Genomic DNA, 16744 nt, shown 5'->3' with positions numbered 1-16744 from the left:
GCTGAGATTTTGGACCCTGAAAGGCCCAGGTGTACGGCCTAGTGGAACTTCCTGAGCCTAGCTAAAGTTTGGCAACCTGTCTCTGGCCAGCTAGGACTCAGCAAGACGCCTAATGGCTTCTTGCCTGCCACCTCTGCGTGGCAAGTGTAATTACCATTTAATAGTTACAGTTTACTATGGGCCCTTACCTCTCCCCCCTGTCCTAAAATCCCTGCCTTCATCCCCAACATTATATAGGCAACTGCTCATAGCAATAAAGAGAGTTCCTGTGAGTTCCTGCTTTGAAAAGACTCCAGACTGAGTGTGGTTTTTCTCTGTTGGTTAGGAGAGGTTTCTGAGTCGTTGTAAGCTCATCTTCCTCCTTAACCCCTTGGGAGGAACCAGAAGGCCTGGTCCTTCCATAGCACTACCTGCCCGGGGAGGAGCCCCGACAGTGCATGTAGTACTTCCCAGCACTAGACAGGCAAACTAGGGACTGGCTCTCTTATGGATTCTAGCCAGGTCCTTCCATATTCTGTGTCAGCAGCATATGATGTCTTCAACAATACGCTCTTGCCTTTTACCTCAGGTGGGTAATCAAGTGCTGTGACAGAAGCCTGTCTTATTTGGGGGACACCTCTGATCAACAGCTCAATGTGGGTAGCACCTCATTATTCTCCTTTTAATGAGATAACATTTAGCTCTGTCTATCTTCTGAATTATATATTTTGATTTTGGGTTGTTTTTTTTTTTTTCCTTTTCCTTTGTGCTTATTTTGCTTGTATTTTCAAAATTCTAACATCATGAATTTCTATGATCAATGATTGATCTATTGTCCTTTAAAGCCATTAGTTTCCTGAAGTCACTGATTTGGCTTTTTATCAAACATGTGAAATTTTGTTGGTAAGTTTGTATTATATATTTTTGACTATTTCCTGGTTTATTGGATATGTGAAGTGTTGGACACCATGACCTTCTTAGTCTTGTTACTCCAACAGTACAGCAACACACTTGTTGGTAACTGTCACTAAGACTCTTCCATAAGGACTCTCCATTGGATAGTCCCCATGTATTACCATAGCATCTCATTTTAACAACATGCTAAAATCCATTCTCCTATTCTTAGTGCCACTGTGATGCCATCCTTCTACTTCCTCAACTTCTACTTGTATTCATTTACTGCTTTAATTATTTTAGTTTTATTGCTTTTCTGAGTCTGGTCAACAATTTAACCAATGATTGAATTGTTAACCAAGGTTTGTTCTACTTCTAGTATGTTTTTTTTTTTACTTTGAATTTGATTTCTCTCAAAAACAGAATCTCAGTCCTTGCTTTTGTTTCCAAAACTTTATTGCAGGTTCTTGTACCTACTAAACATAATCATTTGATAATCACATGAGTAGTTATGTACCTGAAATTTTATACTAAGGTTTTGTAATCTGTTTTAACATACTGAAATTGCACATACTGAAATTAGACATGTGTATTTTATGACAGTTAACACAATAATTCTTTTCTTGAACTTCTGAGATAATTAATTCCTTGGTACCTATGTTGACATTTTAATAATCTAGGAAAAATTTGTTTTTGCTCCTTCCAGATGCTGTGCTTGATTCTCAACCCACAGTGTATTTTAGTGACATCCCCACTTAATCTTCACACTCATGGAGAGCAAGGCTTTGAATCAAGTTTCCGTTTGAGGTCAGTGTGTTAAATTTGCTTAGGAAATATTGCTTTCTTCAGTTGACTAAATGAAAGAAGCAAAGCTCTTTCCTATTCAGTGTGAGAAACAGGCTTAGATTCAATTAAATAATAAAACTCTGTCCAGCAAAGCAGTCACACAGGGTGCAATGATCATCATACATCACAGACTCTCCTAGACTTCCTTTGATTATCTCCCACTCACACTCTTGCCATCTTTTCATGTTTTCCCATGTCTTTTTCCACTTCCCATGTAAGGCTAAGGTTGCCTCTTTTTCTTTCAAGGAGACCAAAGTGATCTGCCTTGCCCCTTGTCATTTTTGGACTGGGGAGCAGCAACTACAAATTTTATCACAATATGTCAAAGCCATCCATTAATCATGACTGTAATTTCTTCTTTTTCCTTTAAATGGCCACAGGGAAGAATTCATGGAGCCACAAACATAGGTTTGTGGAAGAGGGGTAATTCCACTGAAATAGTGGGAGTGCCAATGAAGTCTAAGGCAGTAGTTCATTTGTGTTTAAAGATGTCACTGCTTATGATCTGTGAGTGCTGTTGCTTTATAATTCACATGTAATTTATTTATGTGTATATCCATATGTCATTCAACTCATGGTGGAAGACTTACTTCTGGTTATCTTTCTTGATAATCAGAAAAAAAAATATGATGGGTTTGTTTGACAATTGACTGAATATCAGGCGCCAAGAGCTGTCATTTTCAGGAAGAAAGGGTGCAGATGGTTTATGTCCAGACAGACAGGAAGCTCCAGAGCTATTAATACCCCTACCTCCCTTTCTTTAGTTTTTCCCCATCTCTAGTTGCTATGGATTCTCATCAGCTACATATGATTAGCATTTACTCTACCACTAAAAATGCATTTCTTGTTATCTAAAATATATACATGTTTCTTTCATTCTGTGTCTGTATGTGTGGGTGTTGTGCTTGCACGTGAATGTATGTTCTCATGTATGCACATGTGTGAGTATGCATGTGCATTCAAACCCAAAGGGTGAATTCAGGTGTCTTGTTCAACAACTCCTGAAACTTTTGTTTGATACAGAGTTGATCAGTGAATCTAGTGCTCACTAACTTGGCTAGACTAGTTATCCAGCCAGCTTTGAGGATGCTCCAATGCTTCTCAACATTGGGATCACAGGCATGTGTCCCCATACCCAGCATATAAGTATGGGGCTAAGGATACAAGCTCAGGTTTGCATGCTTGAGCAGCAAGCAATGTACCCAGTGAACTATCAGACAGTTCCGTAAATGGTAAATGAGAATATGTATATATACTATAATATATTATATAAATATAATATATATATTTATATGTATTTTTTTAATGGTTATTATATACATATATATGTATATATTTATTTTTTAATGGTTCATATACATATGTATATAATAGCCATTAAAAAATAAATAAGGGGGCTGGAGAGATGGCTTAGCAGTTAAGGCACTGCTTAAACTGAATTCCTGCTCTAAATGAGTCTTCCTTCCTATAAAAGATCTGGATATCAGAGCCACTAAGCAGATCACTTTCTCCAGACCCCTTGTTTTCTGGGAGCTTTGCCTTATTTCCTTAAGTTATAAAAACCAAAATTTTGCTTTGCTTGACTTTAAACTTTTTTCTACCTTTTAATTACTTAATGAAAATGAACCCAACCCCTAGACAGTAATATCCTGGTGTGGGCTCATCCAGGACTTACCTGTCCTCCCCATCTCCTTTCTGAAGACCAGCATGCAGAATTATCTGAAGGCCAGTACAGACCACATGAAACTGGGATGGAATTGGGAGAGTGACTGCGATCATGGTCAGGCATCTCCTTTGTTTCCTGGACCAGGGCAACTCCCAGCCATGACTAGTACAAAAATTCACAAATTTTCTTTTATTCCCTTTTGTTGAGGTTCCCCTCCTCCCCAGGAATGAGTGATAGACTTTTCTGCCCCCACTAAAAGGGGCAATGTTGTCCATGGATTTATGGCATGCATAATCCAGCAGTATGCAGATCCCTTTTGGCCTCAGCCACATTTTCTAAACATCCTCTGCCTCTTTTGCTGCTTAGAGAGACAATGGGACAAGAAAGACCTTACTGTTGAGGAGTTCCCATTCTTACTTAATCTGGGACATCATGCCCTTTCCTTCGTTCCCTCTCTTCATCTAAGAGCAAACTCACAGAGTATAAGAATTACAGTGAATCAACTGCCTTTAGGTTAGGCAGCCATCTTTTGAGATTGGGGATCTCCCTGGTTTTCCTTATGCCAGACGATGAAACCTTTGGTCAATATACAACAATGTAGGACAGAAGAGAATTATCCATCCCTTAAACATTTGAGGATACTTACAGTAACTTAGCCTTTTGCTGACTGGGTTAAGACAGGACTAGCATACTTTAAAGAGTAGAGATATCAGAAGTATTTAGGCTAAAAACAAAAGTACAAGGGACATGAACAGTAAGCTGTAGGTAAGCATGGACTCTCATAACTCAAAGAACTATTACAGGGGTGTTCTGTTGGGCCATGCAGATAGGCCCCTCCTAGGCTGGAGCTGCCCTCCAGACATAGAGCTGAGAGGCAGGACGAGCAATAGGGAAACCTCCACTGACCTCTTCCATCTACTTTCTCTTTCTATATGAGAACTTTTAGCCTCTAAAATTTGTTCTGGTTCCCCTAATAGCCTGCCTCTTAAAGAACTAGGATAAGCCACCCACAGTCTCAAGAGGAAGGCTTTAATCTTATTTTCCACTCTTGCATGGACTGAATAACCCATGGGGCAGAAGAAGATCTAGCCCCATGAGGCAACTCTAAGATATAATTCAATTCTTCAACTAAACCTGTTTTACAGGAGGAAAGGGAAACGGATTAAGATTTCATATGTCCAACTCTTTCTCTATCTCAAAGACCATCCAGAATTGGCCTGGAGCTGTAAATTAGATCCTCAACTGCTGGCTGTGGTTTACACTAACTGTCTAACACCCTTCCAAAGTACCAAAATAGGGGCTGGAGAGATGGTTTAGCAGTTCAGGTGCTTGCTGGCAAAGCCAAAGGACCCAGCTTTGATTCCCCAGCACCCATATAAAGCGAGATGCATAAGGTGACACATGTGTCTGGAGTCAGTTTGCATTGGCTGGAGGCCCTAACATGGTCATTGTCTCTGTCCCTCTCCTTTTCCCTTCTCTTAAGTAAATAAAATAAATATGTTTTTTAAAAAGGTACCAAATTAGAATATCCATCCTTCAAGATCAGAGAATCCTTTTTCCAGATCCCCCAACATTCCACAAGCCCTCGGCCTTTATAGTTAAGGCCTCTCAACAAGCCCTAGGACTGACCCCAGCTTCCTGGTTGCTCCCCCACCACAAGGACCCTGTGTAAACTCCCCTGGAGCATCCCACTCACCAAGAAAGAAAATCAACACAATCTGTTCAGTGCCCAGGGGCAATGGAAACCCAACTTTGTCCACACCCCATTCTCTCTCTCTGAGCTTAGAGAGGTAATTTCTCCTGCTTCAACTTTACCTCATCTATCCTTAACCTGCTTGCCTTCCTCAACTACTAGAAAGTGGTATCTTTTCTGTCTCCTAACTCTCCATTTTCTTCTTTGCAATTCCCTTTCACTTTGGAACTTGGCACATTTGAAACTAGGTACATTTAGGAAATTTCTGTGATAGACATTTTTTGTCTTTCTGCTAGCTTAGAAGGCTAAAATCCAGATGTATGTGCTCTGTGGAATACTGATTCAATCTGTACCTTGGTTAAAAAAAAAAAAAAAGGCTCCACACTGGTGGATTTAAGATGACTAGAACTGAGAGGCCCACACAGACTTTCAGGGATGGGGACAAGGGTGAATCTAAGGGAAGCACAGACTCCCCCCCCACGCCCCCGCCAACCTGGAATTGTGGTATGTTAGACAAGCTGCTAAAGCAACGTGTTTCAGGTATCTGGATTTGGAGACACCTTTTGTGTTCTGGGTTGCATATAGTAAAATGGGGAATTCAGCTTTGAGTGCTATCATGCTTGCCTTCTATTCAGATTGAGGAAGACAGTACTGCAGATGCTGAGTTGCTCCCTGAATCATGTAGTCAGTGGAAATTATTTGGCTTTTAATCTCTTTTTAATTTTAATTTAATTTATTTGAGAGAGAGATAGACTGAGGGAATGAGGGAGAGAGAGAGAGAGAGAGGGCATGCCATGGCCTTCAGCCACTGTAAACAAACTCTAGAAACTTGGGACACCTTGTGCATCTGGCTTTAGTGGGTCCTGGGGAATCAAGCCTGGGTCATTTGGCTTTACAGGCAAACATCTTAACCACTGAGCCATCTCTCCAGCCCAGTATAAATTATTTGTAGTCCCTGACACATAAGGCTTATTTATTTATTTATTACTCTACTTGTATTATTTTGCTAGAACTAACTTAGTGGTTGGGACATTTTTGAAGGCTAAGGTGTGTTTGTAAATGATAAGTCATGCACAGACAGCCCAAGATCAACCAGCCACAATGCAAGAAGTCATCTCAGTGATAAGGAATAAGATATATGTGGGATGACAACTGTAAAAGAGGCTTGACTATAGGCTCCATCCTTCTTATCATTGCTAATGAGGTAAAACAGTATAGGGGACCCAAACCACAACAGTAAGAGCAGTCCATAGGTCTCCACTTTTTTTGTGGCTACACACAAGGTGAATAAAGGGGGTAAACAGGGTCATGTTTTGAAGATGTCCTACTATATTAGTTTTTGTTTTACATATGGGTAGTAATATGTCATTAGCATAGGTTACCCCTAGACTATATCCTTATTCACTTGGATCTTTTCAATTCAAACATTGTAAAAAAAAAAAAAAAGAAAGAAAGAAACACCTAATACTTTCCTTAAGTCTGACATAAATATAAACTGGAGGAAAGAGAAAATATCCTCCATAAGGATGTATTAATTTAAATATGATTTCAAAATCAGATTAGTTTTTGTAAAAAGAAAATTGAATGGCCCCGAAAGTACATTATGTAAGGCTTCGTTTGCTCTAACAGGTCATCTAGACTTGGGCACAGAATGTTATATCACTTCAGAACATATGGCTACCATGGGACCACATGTACTAACATCTATCTGGAAGCATGATCTTCAGGTCCAAGGCATTTGCTCTCCTACATAAAAATCCATTGAGACTTATTTGCAACCAGAGAGACAGATATGGAGAGAGAATGGCTTCTTGTCACTACAAATGAACTCTATACATATGTGCTACTTTCTGCATCTGGTTTTATATGAGTACTTGGGAATTGAACCTGGGGTGGTAGGCTTTGCAAACAAGTCCTTTAACTGCTAAGCCATACTCCCCCAGCTCTTAGATTATTCTTTGGCAGTTAAGATGAATAAAAACTTATTTATACAGCTTAGGAGGAGACAAGGCAGAGCACATGTAACAAAACTTTAGAAGATGGAACAAAGGCAAAGCTCCTTGTAAAACTGGAAGGGTCCCAAACAGGAACTCCCTACAAGGGTCCAAACCAGAGGTAATATTGAGATTTTTGGCTGTATTTATGTTCAGACCATATCAAATACCACCATACCATGTGGTGAACACTTTAGAAATGGATTTCAAGATCTTCATGGTGAAAGATAATAATATATATAATTTCTGGCATAGTAATTCCATTGATTTTAGACTTTTTGTACTAAGCTAATATTTTTTTTTAATTTTATCTCCCCTCATTTGTAGTTAACCCTCACTAAGATAGTCCTGTGAAAATCTGACTGTATCTACCTTTAACCATGAAAGTCTTCCTGCAGTATGCCAATACACCATCAGAGTCTCTTAGATACACTCATTGGAGGGTACCTCAACTGCTACACTCAAGAATTCCACTCAGCTTGAAGAAGCCAGATCAGTTATCACCACAACTCCATAATTACAGGTAGAGTTACTTCTTTAAAATGGGGGAATGAGGCAGTTTAGGGTACCAGAGTGCTTTAAAGTACACTAAAAATGCCCAGTTAGAAATGTCCTTGAACCTGCAGGGAGAGAAATGTCATTGAGTTTATAACAAAGTAGAATCTGGCTTTCCCTTATTATTTTTCCCTATAGGAGTATCCTCCATAGATCTCTTTTCATTAAACCCGAATCCTTCCCTATATCTCTTCTTCCCTGTTGGAGTACCCCTTTCAACAAATAAACCTGGACGAGAGCCACTGGGCAGTCTACCAGCTTGGAAAACTTCCTCTTTTAGAGGACCTTTGCCTTATTTTTTATATTTGTTTATATTGACAACTTCCACAATTATAGACAATAAACCATGATGATTCCCCCCTCCCTCACTTTCCCCTTTTCAACTCCACTCTCCATCATATCCCCTTCCTCTCTCAATTAGTCTCTCTTTTATTTTGCTGTCATCATCTTTTCCTCCTATTATAAAGGTCTTGTGTAGGTAGTGCCAGGCAGTGTGAGATCATGGGTATCCAGGGCATTTTGTGTCTGGAAGAGTGCATAGTCTTACTCTTTATTTGGCTCTTAAATTCTTTATGACACCTCTTCTTCAATGAACCCTGAGCCTTGGAAGCTGTGATAGAGATGTTTCAGTCCTAAGCACTCTTCTGTCACTTCTTCTCAGCACCTGTTGAGTCATCCCAGGGAAAATAGAAGCTTCTCTAAGTAAAAGTAGAATTAATATGTAGGTATGAATATTAAAAGAAGTGCTTACAGGGCAGTTTGGTGAGCATAATATATGAATTTAGCCAGACACCAGCAGGCATTACACCCTAGAGCTCATGAGTGCCCCCATCATAGGTTTTTGGTATCAGATATGTATTCCCTCCTGCAGAGTAGGCCCTCCAGAAGAAAATCAAAAAACTCATAGAATCGAATGCCTTATTTTACCTTTTAAGTTTCATAAATAAAAATTTGCTCTGTTTGACTCATACTTTTCCTGACTTTTAATTCTTTAGTCAATAGAGAAATCAAACACAACCCCTGGATGGGAGCAATAGCAAGCCCCTTCTTCTCAAGAATTTCTTAGTTTAAGTGATAGAGTATATGATTAGCATATTTAAAAAGATTTATTAGACATATGAATATTTAACTCAAAATCTCACCTTATGAAAGAATAAAACAATGGAAACTTCCAGATAGTGGAATAGGAGCCATGCCAAAGAAACAGGGGTGAAAGAGGCAAGATACCAGAAAATACACTTCTACCAAAAAGTGAAGGTGTTTAAGTAATTAGGAACCCAGAAGATACCTTGGCAGAGAAGCAGGAGGGAGCACAGAGCTTCCATGGGGAAATGCAAAGGTGTGGGGAAAATGAAAAATAGCAGCCATGGGGAAATATGAGTCAGTAGCCATAGGGAAGTGTTCCTGCTCTACTGGGTTGGCCCTGCCTTAGCCAGCAACAGCAGATCTACTGGAAAGGTATTTTCCCAAACATACCCACCTTGAAAGACCAAAAACAAACAAACAAAAAACCTGAAGGAGGGAGAATCAGAGGGCAATAGTGACCCAGCTCCAGTCCCCGTGATGGACTCTGAACTGATCTCACTCAAAGACTCATGTAGTGAGAATCATTGGGAGAATGGGACCCAGTGTGGACATTGAGCAAATGAGGTCTCCCAGTATCTTTTCTAGAGCCACCTGAGGCTACAAACACAAGGTGGTCCTCACCTAGACTCATGTGTAGCTAGTAAAATCCAGAAGATAAACCACCATCCCATCTTCATATTTTTTTTAACTTTTTTTTTTGTTTATTCTTGCTTATTTATTTGAGAGCAACAGAGAAAGAGGCAGAGAGAAAGAGAGAATGGGTGCGCCAGGGCCTCCAGCCACTGCAAACGAACTCCAGATGCGTGCGCCCCCTTGTGCATCTGGCTAACGTGGGACCTGGGGAACTGAGCCTCGAACCCGGGTCCTTAGGCTTCACAGGCAAGAGCTTAACCGCTAAGCCATCTCTCCAGCCCCCCATCTTCATCTTGATCAAAGCTGGTCAGACCACCCAACACAGGATTACAAGAGCCCCTATTCCTGAATTCTTAGCAAGACAAGAGTTGATCTTGAGAAGGGCAAATCTCAATGCAAAGCAAATAACATAAGACACCAAGACAAGAGATAAACACTAAGAATATTTCATCCCATAATGAAAGCCTGCAATGAAAACTTAGAGATATCACAAGACATAAAATGTCAAAATGAAATTATAAGAAGCATATTAAACAAAATTATTAAGGCTATGATTAAATGGCTAGATTAAATTGATGAAAATTAACAAAAAGTACTCAAAAGGAACTAAATAGAATAAACTTAGTGAGGAAATGATCAAATACAGGAATGAATTCCAAGACAAAATAAGAATGCCAAAATGTGGAATGAAAATGGACTTCAAGGCTGGAGAGATGGCTTAGCAATTAAGGCCTGCAAAGCCTGAGGACCCATGTCCAACTCTCCAGATCCTACATAAGACAGATACACAAAAGTGAGGCAAATGAAAAGCTGCTCATGTCCATTAGGTGACACAAGCATCTGGAGCTCAATTGTTGTGGCTGAGACCCAAGCATGCCAATCTTTCCTCTCTCCCTCTGCTCTGTCTCTCTCTCTCACACTCACTCTCTCTAAAATTAAAGAAAAGTTAAAATTGTTAAAATAAAATGGAGTTCAATTAAAAGATGGAGACACTGAAGAAAAACATAATAGAAAACAATGAAATAACTAACTTAAAAGGCTTCCAAAACAGCCTCACCGACCATGTGAAGGACAGAATATAAAAACTTGAGGACATGACACAGAATATTGACAGGGAGTCCAAAAATAATGACAAGTTCCAAGAAATGTGCAAACAGAATATGATTGAATTGTGGGATGCCATAAAAAAACCAAATATTCAGCTCATGGGCATATAAGAAAAGGGAAGATATGTAGGCTAAACACATAGACAATATGTACCATGAAGGTATTGAAAAAGAACTCCATACCTTACAGAAGAGAGACAAGATGGTTAAGGAATGGATTAGCAGTTAGGGTGCTTACCTACAAATCCTAAGGACCTACGTTTGACTCCTTAGAACTCATGGTAAGCCAGATGTCCAAGGTGACACATGTACACAAGGTCACATGTGAGCACAAGTTCATACATGCACACAATGTCATGCATGCAAACAAGGTGGTGCATGCATCTGGAGTTCCAATACAGTGACTGGAGGCTCTGGTGCACCAATTCTCTTTCTCTTTCATAAATAAATTTAAAAATTCAAAAATAATTAAATATAAGAGAGACCCATTCAAGCATAGGAGTTGTATAGAACACCAAATAGATAGGATTAGAGAAGATATTTCCTATGTCACATTATATTGATAAAGATAGACAACAAGGGGGCAGTACTCAAAACTGCAAGAGAAAAACAGCTCATTATATACAGAGGTAAGCCCATCAGAATTACTTCTGATATTTTAATGGAAACTCTAAAATGCAGAACTAAGGAAAGAGTATTTCAAATCTACAATATCATGGCTGCCAACCAAAGCTAATATTCTTAACAAAATTATCCACATAATAGAAAATGTTAGAAAAACTTTTCATGATATAAGCCAGCTTTATAAGCACTAAGCCAGTCCTATAGACAATATTGCATGGAATACTCTATACTGAAGAGTTGAACAAACATACAAAAGAGGCTACATGAGAGAAAAAGAAATCATAAAAATTAGAGCAGGCATAAAAACATATAAAGTCCAAGAGACACAAAACCTTCAACTCAACAGGGATTGCCTCAAAGTTCACAATTATAACTGTTAACATTTATGGACTCAACTCCCCAGTCAACAGACATGTTAACAGGCTGGGTCAGAAAACTTAATCCATCCATTTGCTAATTACAAGAAATCCACATTTAGCTACCAGCTTAGTTTGAAATAATGGCAAAAGATATTTCAAGAAAATGGACATAAGAAACAAGCAGATATGGTTGTACTAAATTATGACAAAATAGGTTTTGAGACAAAAAAAATCAAAGGAGATAAAGTCTACTTTATAATCATTAAAGTAACAATTAAACAATAGGATATTAAAATCATAAACTTATATGCACCAAACAGAGGGGCAACAAATTTCATAAAGTAAAAGCTACTAGACAATAAAGCAGGCATAAATACAAATGCAATAATTGTAGGAGATATTAATACTCTACCATTAATAAACAGATGATCCAAGCAGAAAATAAAGAAAGACATATTAGAACTAAACAACAACTTAGAGCAGTTGGACTTAAGAGATATCTACAGACATCTCACTCTAATTCTACAGAATACACATTCTTCGAAGCAGTTCATGGAATGTTCTCTAAAACAGATAATTTATTGGGACATAAATTATGTCACCAAAATTCAGAAAAATTGACAGAACTCCTTACATTATGTCTGAGCACAGTACTAGAAATCAACAATAATAGTAACAACAGTAAATACACCAACTCCTGGAGATGAAATAAGTCACTATTAAACATTCAATGGATTGTTAAAGAAATCAAAGAGAAAATTTAAAAATTGTGGAACTGAATAACAATAAAAACACAACATACCAAAATATATGGGACATAATGTAGGCAATCCTATGAAGGAAGCTTATAGCACTAAATACCTACATATTCCTACATTAAAAAATACAGCTCAAGTAAATAACTTAACTATACATCTGAGGGCACTGGAACAAAAGAACAACCCAAACCTAAAAGTACCAGACAGAAAGAAAATTTCAAGATCAAAGCAGAAAACAATAAAATTAAAATAAAGAAAACAATTTTAAAAAGTAATGAAACAAAGAGTTGGTGCTTTGAAAAAATAAGCAAGATTGCTAAGTCCCTGCTCAAATCTAACAAAGGTAAAAAGAGAAATCTCAGATCAACAAGATTAGAAGTGAAAATGGAGATGTCACAACTGATACCAATGAAAATACAAGAATCATCAGAATATATTTAAAAACCTGAATTCCACAAAACTTGAACACCTTCAAGAAGTGGATGAATTCCTTTAATCACACCACCTACCAAACTAAACCAAGAACATATAAATTATCTTAATAGACCTTTAACATCTAAAAAGTGAAAAGGGAATTAAAAACTTCCCTACTCAAAAAAAAAAAAAAAAAAGTCTAGGCACAGATGGATTCATGTCTAATTTCTACCAAACCTTCACTGAAGAACTAAAACTGCTTTTTCTCAATTGAGGGAATGTTTCCTAACTCCTTCTGTAAATCCAGTATTACACTAATGCTAAAACTAGTCAGACACAGTAAGAAAAGGGTAGATCAATGTCCTCAATGAACTTAGATGCAAAAATTCTTGCAAAACAAATCCAAGAAGACATCAAAAGCATTATATACATTGATCAAGTTGACTTCATCTAAGGGACAAAGGGATGGTTTAACATATAGGAATCAACAAATAGAATACATCACATGGAAAGATTTATATATAGAAATCACATGGTGCTGAGAATCAAGTCAGAATCCTGTGGGTAAGAAACTCAGACTCCAGAGAGAAACTCCCATGGCTCTTTGGCTAAGAGGAATGAATATATACATGAAAAAGTCTCTCAAATAAACATGCTTGTTCCCTTTTATCCAAGCTATTCTCACTTGGGTGAAGAAACTGTTTTTATTACAGATGACAAAGATTACCAGGGAGAACCAAAATCCATTAATATAACAATATAATAAGAAAAGATAGCTGACTGCTTACCCCAAGACTAATCAACTCTACCAAGTCTGCTGGCCAGGTGACATTGCAAAGAAAGTGACATTTTTTAACATGAGTACTGTTATAATTGCTATCCTGATAACTAGCTTCAGAGAAATGTCAACAGATGCTGGTTAATCAAAACTCATCAAAGCAGAAATTCAGAAGCTGCACAGAGCCCAACACTAAATCAGACTTCTAACAACCCTTAAACTCAGGTAACATTGTGGATAAGGGGCAGGAAAAATTTTAAGAGCCACATGGTGGGTAGAAACATTCTGAGGAATGGTCTCCTCCTCCTGCAGAGACATACTGAGCCCTTCTTGACCCCACTGTGATACCAATAATCCAATTGAGGAGGGCCTTCATTCGAATAGGCTTGGGAGTGAGGGGATGTAAGAGTATAACCCAATAGTAATATGTTCAACATACATTATGTTTATGCAGCAAAGTATATAATTAATAAAAAATAAAGTAAAATGATTCAAAAGAGTATAACACAAATTTCCAGCTTTTGGCATAATCAGTCACAAGTGCTTTGATAGGCATGATGTTTGAAGAGCACAATACCCAGTACATCTAGGCTGCATAATATTCACCTGTGCTCCTTCACTATATGGTCTCAAAAATAGAATTCTCTCCTTAAACACGTATTTCCTGAATGATTCTGAGAAAGTGTTAGGATTTTGTCTCTGCTATGTATTCCTTTCAGTGTGAATTTGCTTCTGTATTCGCCAAAGCAGATGTAGCCTATTTCCATTTTCACTTTCAATATTACCATTTAAAAATTTGGCTGATGATACCAACTGGCAGCCACACTAAATTTTTGAATTTCTAATAACTCAAGCATTATAGTCATGATACGTAATATGAGCCAAATGTTTGCATGCCCTCAAGGCATCATACACAGATGGAATTTCCACCAAACTGAAATGTATGCAGGTCCAGGTTCACTCAGGTCCCATGTATGTCTTTGCACTTAGCATGATAATTAATACCATCTTCCAAAAGTGTCCTAATTCATAAATAAAACAAGGGGATTTTGTATGTATACATAGATTCAATTGTTTGTGTTACTTTAATAAAGAAGATGGAGAATAAAGACCTGTCCAATTACCTTTCTGCACTGCTGTTGGAAGCTCTTGAAGTTTCCAGATGGACCAAGAGTCTATTTTCATACTAATCCTTTGCTTTCTTGATTTTTGTTGTTTTAAAGCTTGCTCTGCATCTGCCCGATCAGTTTCTAGACTTTTAATGAGATGGCTGACCTCTGATAGCAATGTTTCCATTTCCTGCTTCAACTCCAGACATTTTTCATCTTAAAATAGGAACATATGTTCACATGTGTTAATAAATCAGACTATAAGTCATGTGATTGGAAAACAGATTTTACTTAAATTATTCTTACAAGTAGTTGTAAATTTAATAAAAGAATGGTAGAAATAAGAATTAGCCTTTTAAAGACAGATTTATATGAATACAGTCAGATCTGGTCATGGTGGTATATTCCTGTAATCCTAGCTCTTAGAAGGTGGAAGCAGGAGAAAAAACATGAGTTCAAGGCCAGTCCATGTTATAGAATGAGTTTCAGGTCAGCTTTGGCCAAGAATCAGAAACTGCCTAAAAAACCTATAAAAACAATATATAGATATAGATATGTTAGGGTAATATTTATATATGCTACATAGGTAGAAATTTACACACACACACACACACACATATATGTATGTGTATATGTATATATATAAACATACATATGTGTGTATATATATATATAAACATATATACATATACATATATATGTATATATATATATATATATATATATATATATATGATTGTCAACTTGACAGCATTTAGAATCACCATGGAAACAAATCGCTGGTCATTTCTATGAGAGATTTTCTAGATTAGGTATAAGAAACCACCCTAACTGGTCAGCACCATCCTATGTGCTGGGATCCTGGATTATATAAAATAAGGAAAGGTAACTGAGTATCATCACACTGCTCTCTCTCTCTCTCCCTCCACATATATGTGTGTGTGTGTGTGTGTGTGTGTGTGTGTGTGTGTGTGTGTGCTGATGAAATGATTTGAGTGGGCTTCTGTCTCCAAGTTCATGCTTTCCCAACAATAATAGAAGACTCCATGCTGTGGAACTGTAAGCTGAAATAAATCCTTTCCTTGGCCTTCTGGTCCGATATTTTGTCCCAGCAATGAGAAAGTAACTGACACAAATCCAAAAATATTGCATAATAAAATCATATCATAACCTGTAGAGAGACTTTTTCAAAGAATAATTTGAAAAAAACAAATGTAATATCTCAACCAATATATTCGAGAAGAATATCACTGTATTGGAAGAAAAAAACCTATAAGATATACCATGAGATTTATTTTCAATTATGCGTATATTTCTCCTCAAACCCTATTGAGTACATGAGATAAGTATTTAAAAATTCACAGACAGTTCTTAGAACTAAAAGGTACTTTATATTATTCAGTGTTATCAGGTTATAACTTCTTTACTTAACCTTGCCAGAAATGCAGCAGAAGTTTCCAAATTATATACTACCTCTTTTAATGAGAGATAGTCATGTTTTCTGGTTTACAACTCTTTTAGCAAAATAGTACCACAAGGTACTCATTCATCTATTTACTTTCCACAATAACTGAATGTTTTGCTTCGGAGATAACAAGGTAAATAAGACAGATGAGGGTCTTATCCTTACGAAATATATAGATTCAAACTGTGCCTTTTTCCAACATGTGGCATGCCAAGAATACATAAATACAAAGCATCAAGATAGGCCTCCAAAGAGCTAAGCCTAGAGGAAAAATTGTAAAATGGCATTAAGGAAAAAGAAATTAATAGATTTCTTACTTTTTCTTTTTGCTTTCCTTTTGGTTAATAAATATAGTGGAGCTATGGTAGTTGGGAGTAATGGTCATGTGACAGTTATAAGGGCAAGCTGGGCTCTGTCTTAGTCTCTCATTTTAAGCTTGTCAAAGAAACTGACATGTAGCCTACAAAGGATTTTTGAGAAACAGGTATTTCTATTTGGATGCATAAAATTGTTTATCTCTGGTATGCTCTTTAATTTGATCCCTTTGTATCTATGGTTTTCTTTTGGTAAATATGACCACACACTTGTCATTTTATATGGTTTGTTGAATGTTTCAGGAGAAAATTTCTGCCACTTTGACTCCATGGAAAATCTCTGTAATATTTCAGTCTAAATCACACAAGATATTCATTCCACCTATAATTAAAACACGTTGGACCAAATTTATATGTTTTGCCAAACATATATACATTTTCTCATTGTATAAAATATATTTTTCTATTGCT

General features: G+C 37.3%; 1 protein-coding gene across 1 annotated transcript in view; it reads right to left on the bottom strand.

Annotated features, from left to right (window-relative positions):
* Ccdc178 (coiled-coil domain containing 178) overlaps nucleotides 1–16744 on the bottom strand; it is a 612453-nt gene that overhangs the window by 514078 nt on the left and 81631 nt on the right. The window contains exon 7 of the mRNA XM_045134754.1: nucleotides 14510–14710. Within this exon, the coding sequence (XP_044990689.1) occupies nucleotides 14510–14710 (201 nt within the window). The remainder of the gene's footprint in view (nucleotides 1–14509; nucleotides 14711–16744) is intronic.

Source organism: Jaculus jaculus, chromosome 15 (assembly GCF_020740685.1).
Source record: "Jaculus jaculus isolate mJacJac1 chromosome 15, mJacJac1.mat.Y.cur, whole genome shotgun sequence".
Taxonomy (NCBI): domain Eukaryota; kingdom Metazoa; phylum Chordata; class Mammalia; order Rodentia; family Dipodidae; genus Jaculus; species Jaculus jaculus.
The sequence above is the reverse complement of the archived record's forward strand: the minus strand, read 5'-3'. Positions and strand labels throughout refer to the sequence as shown.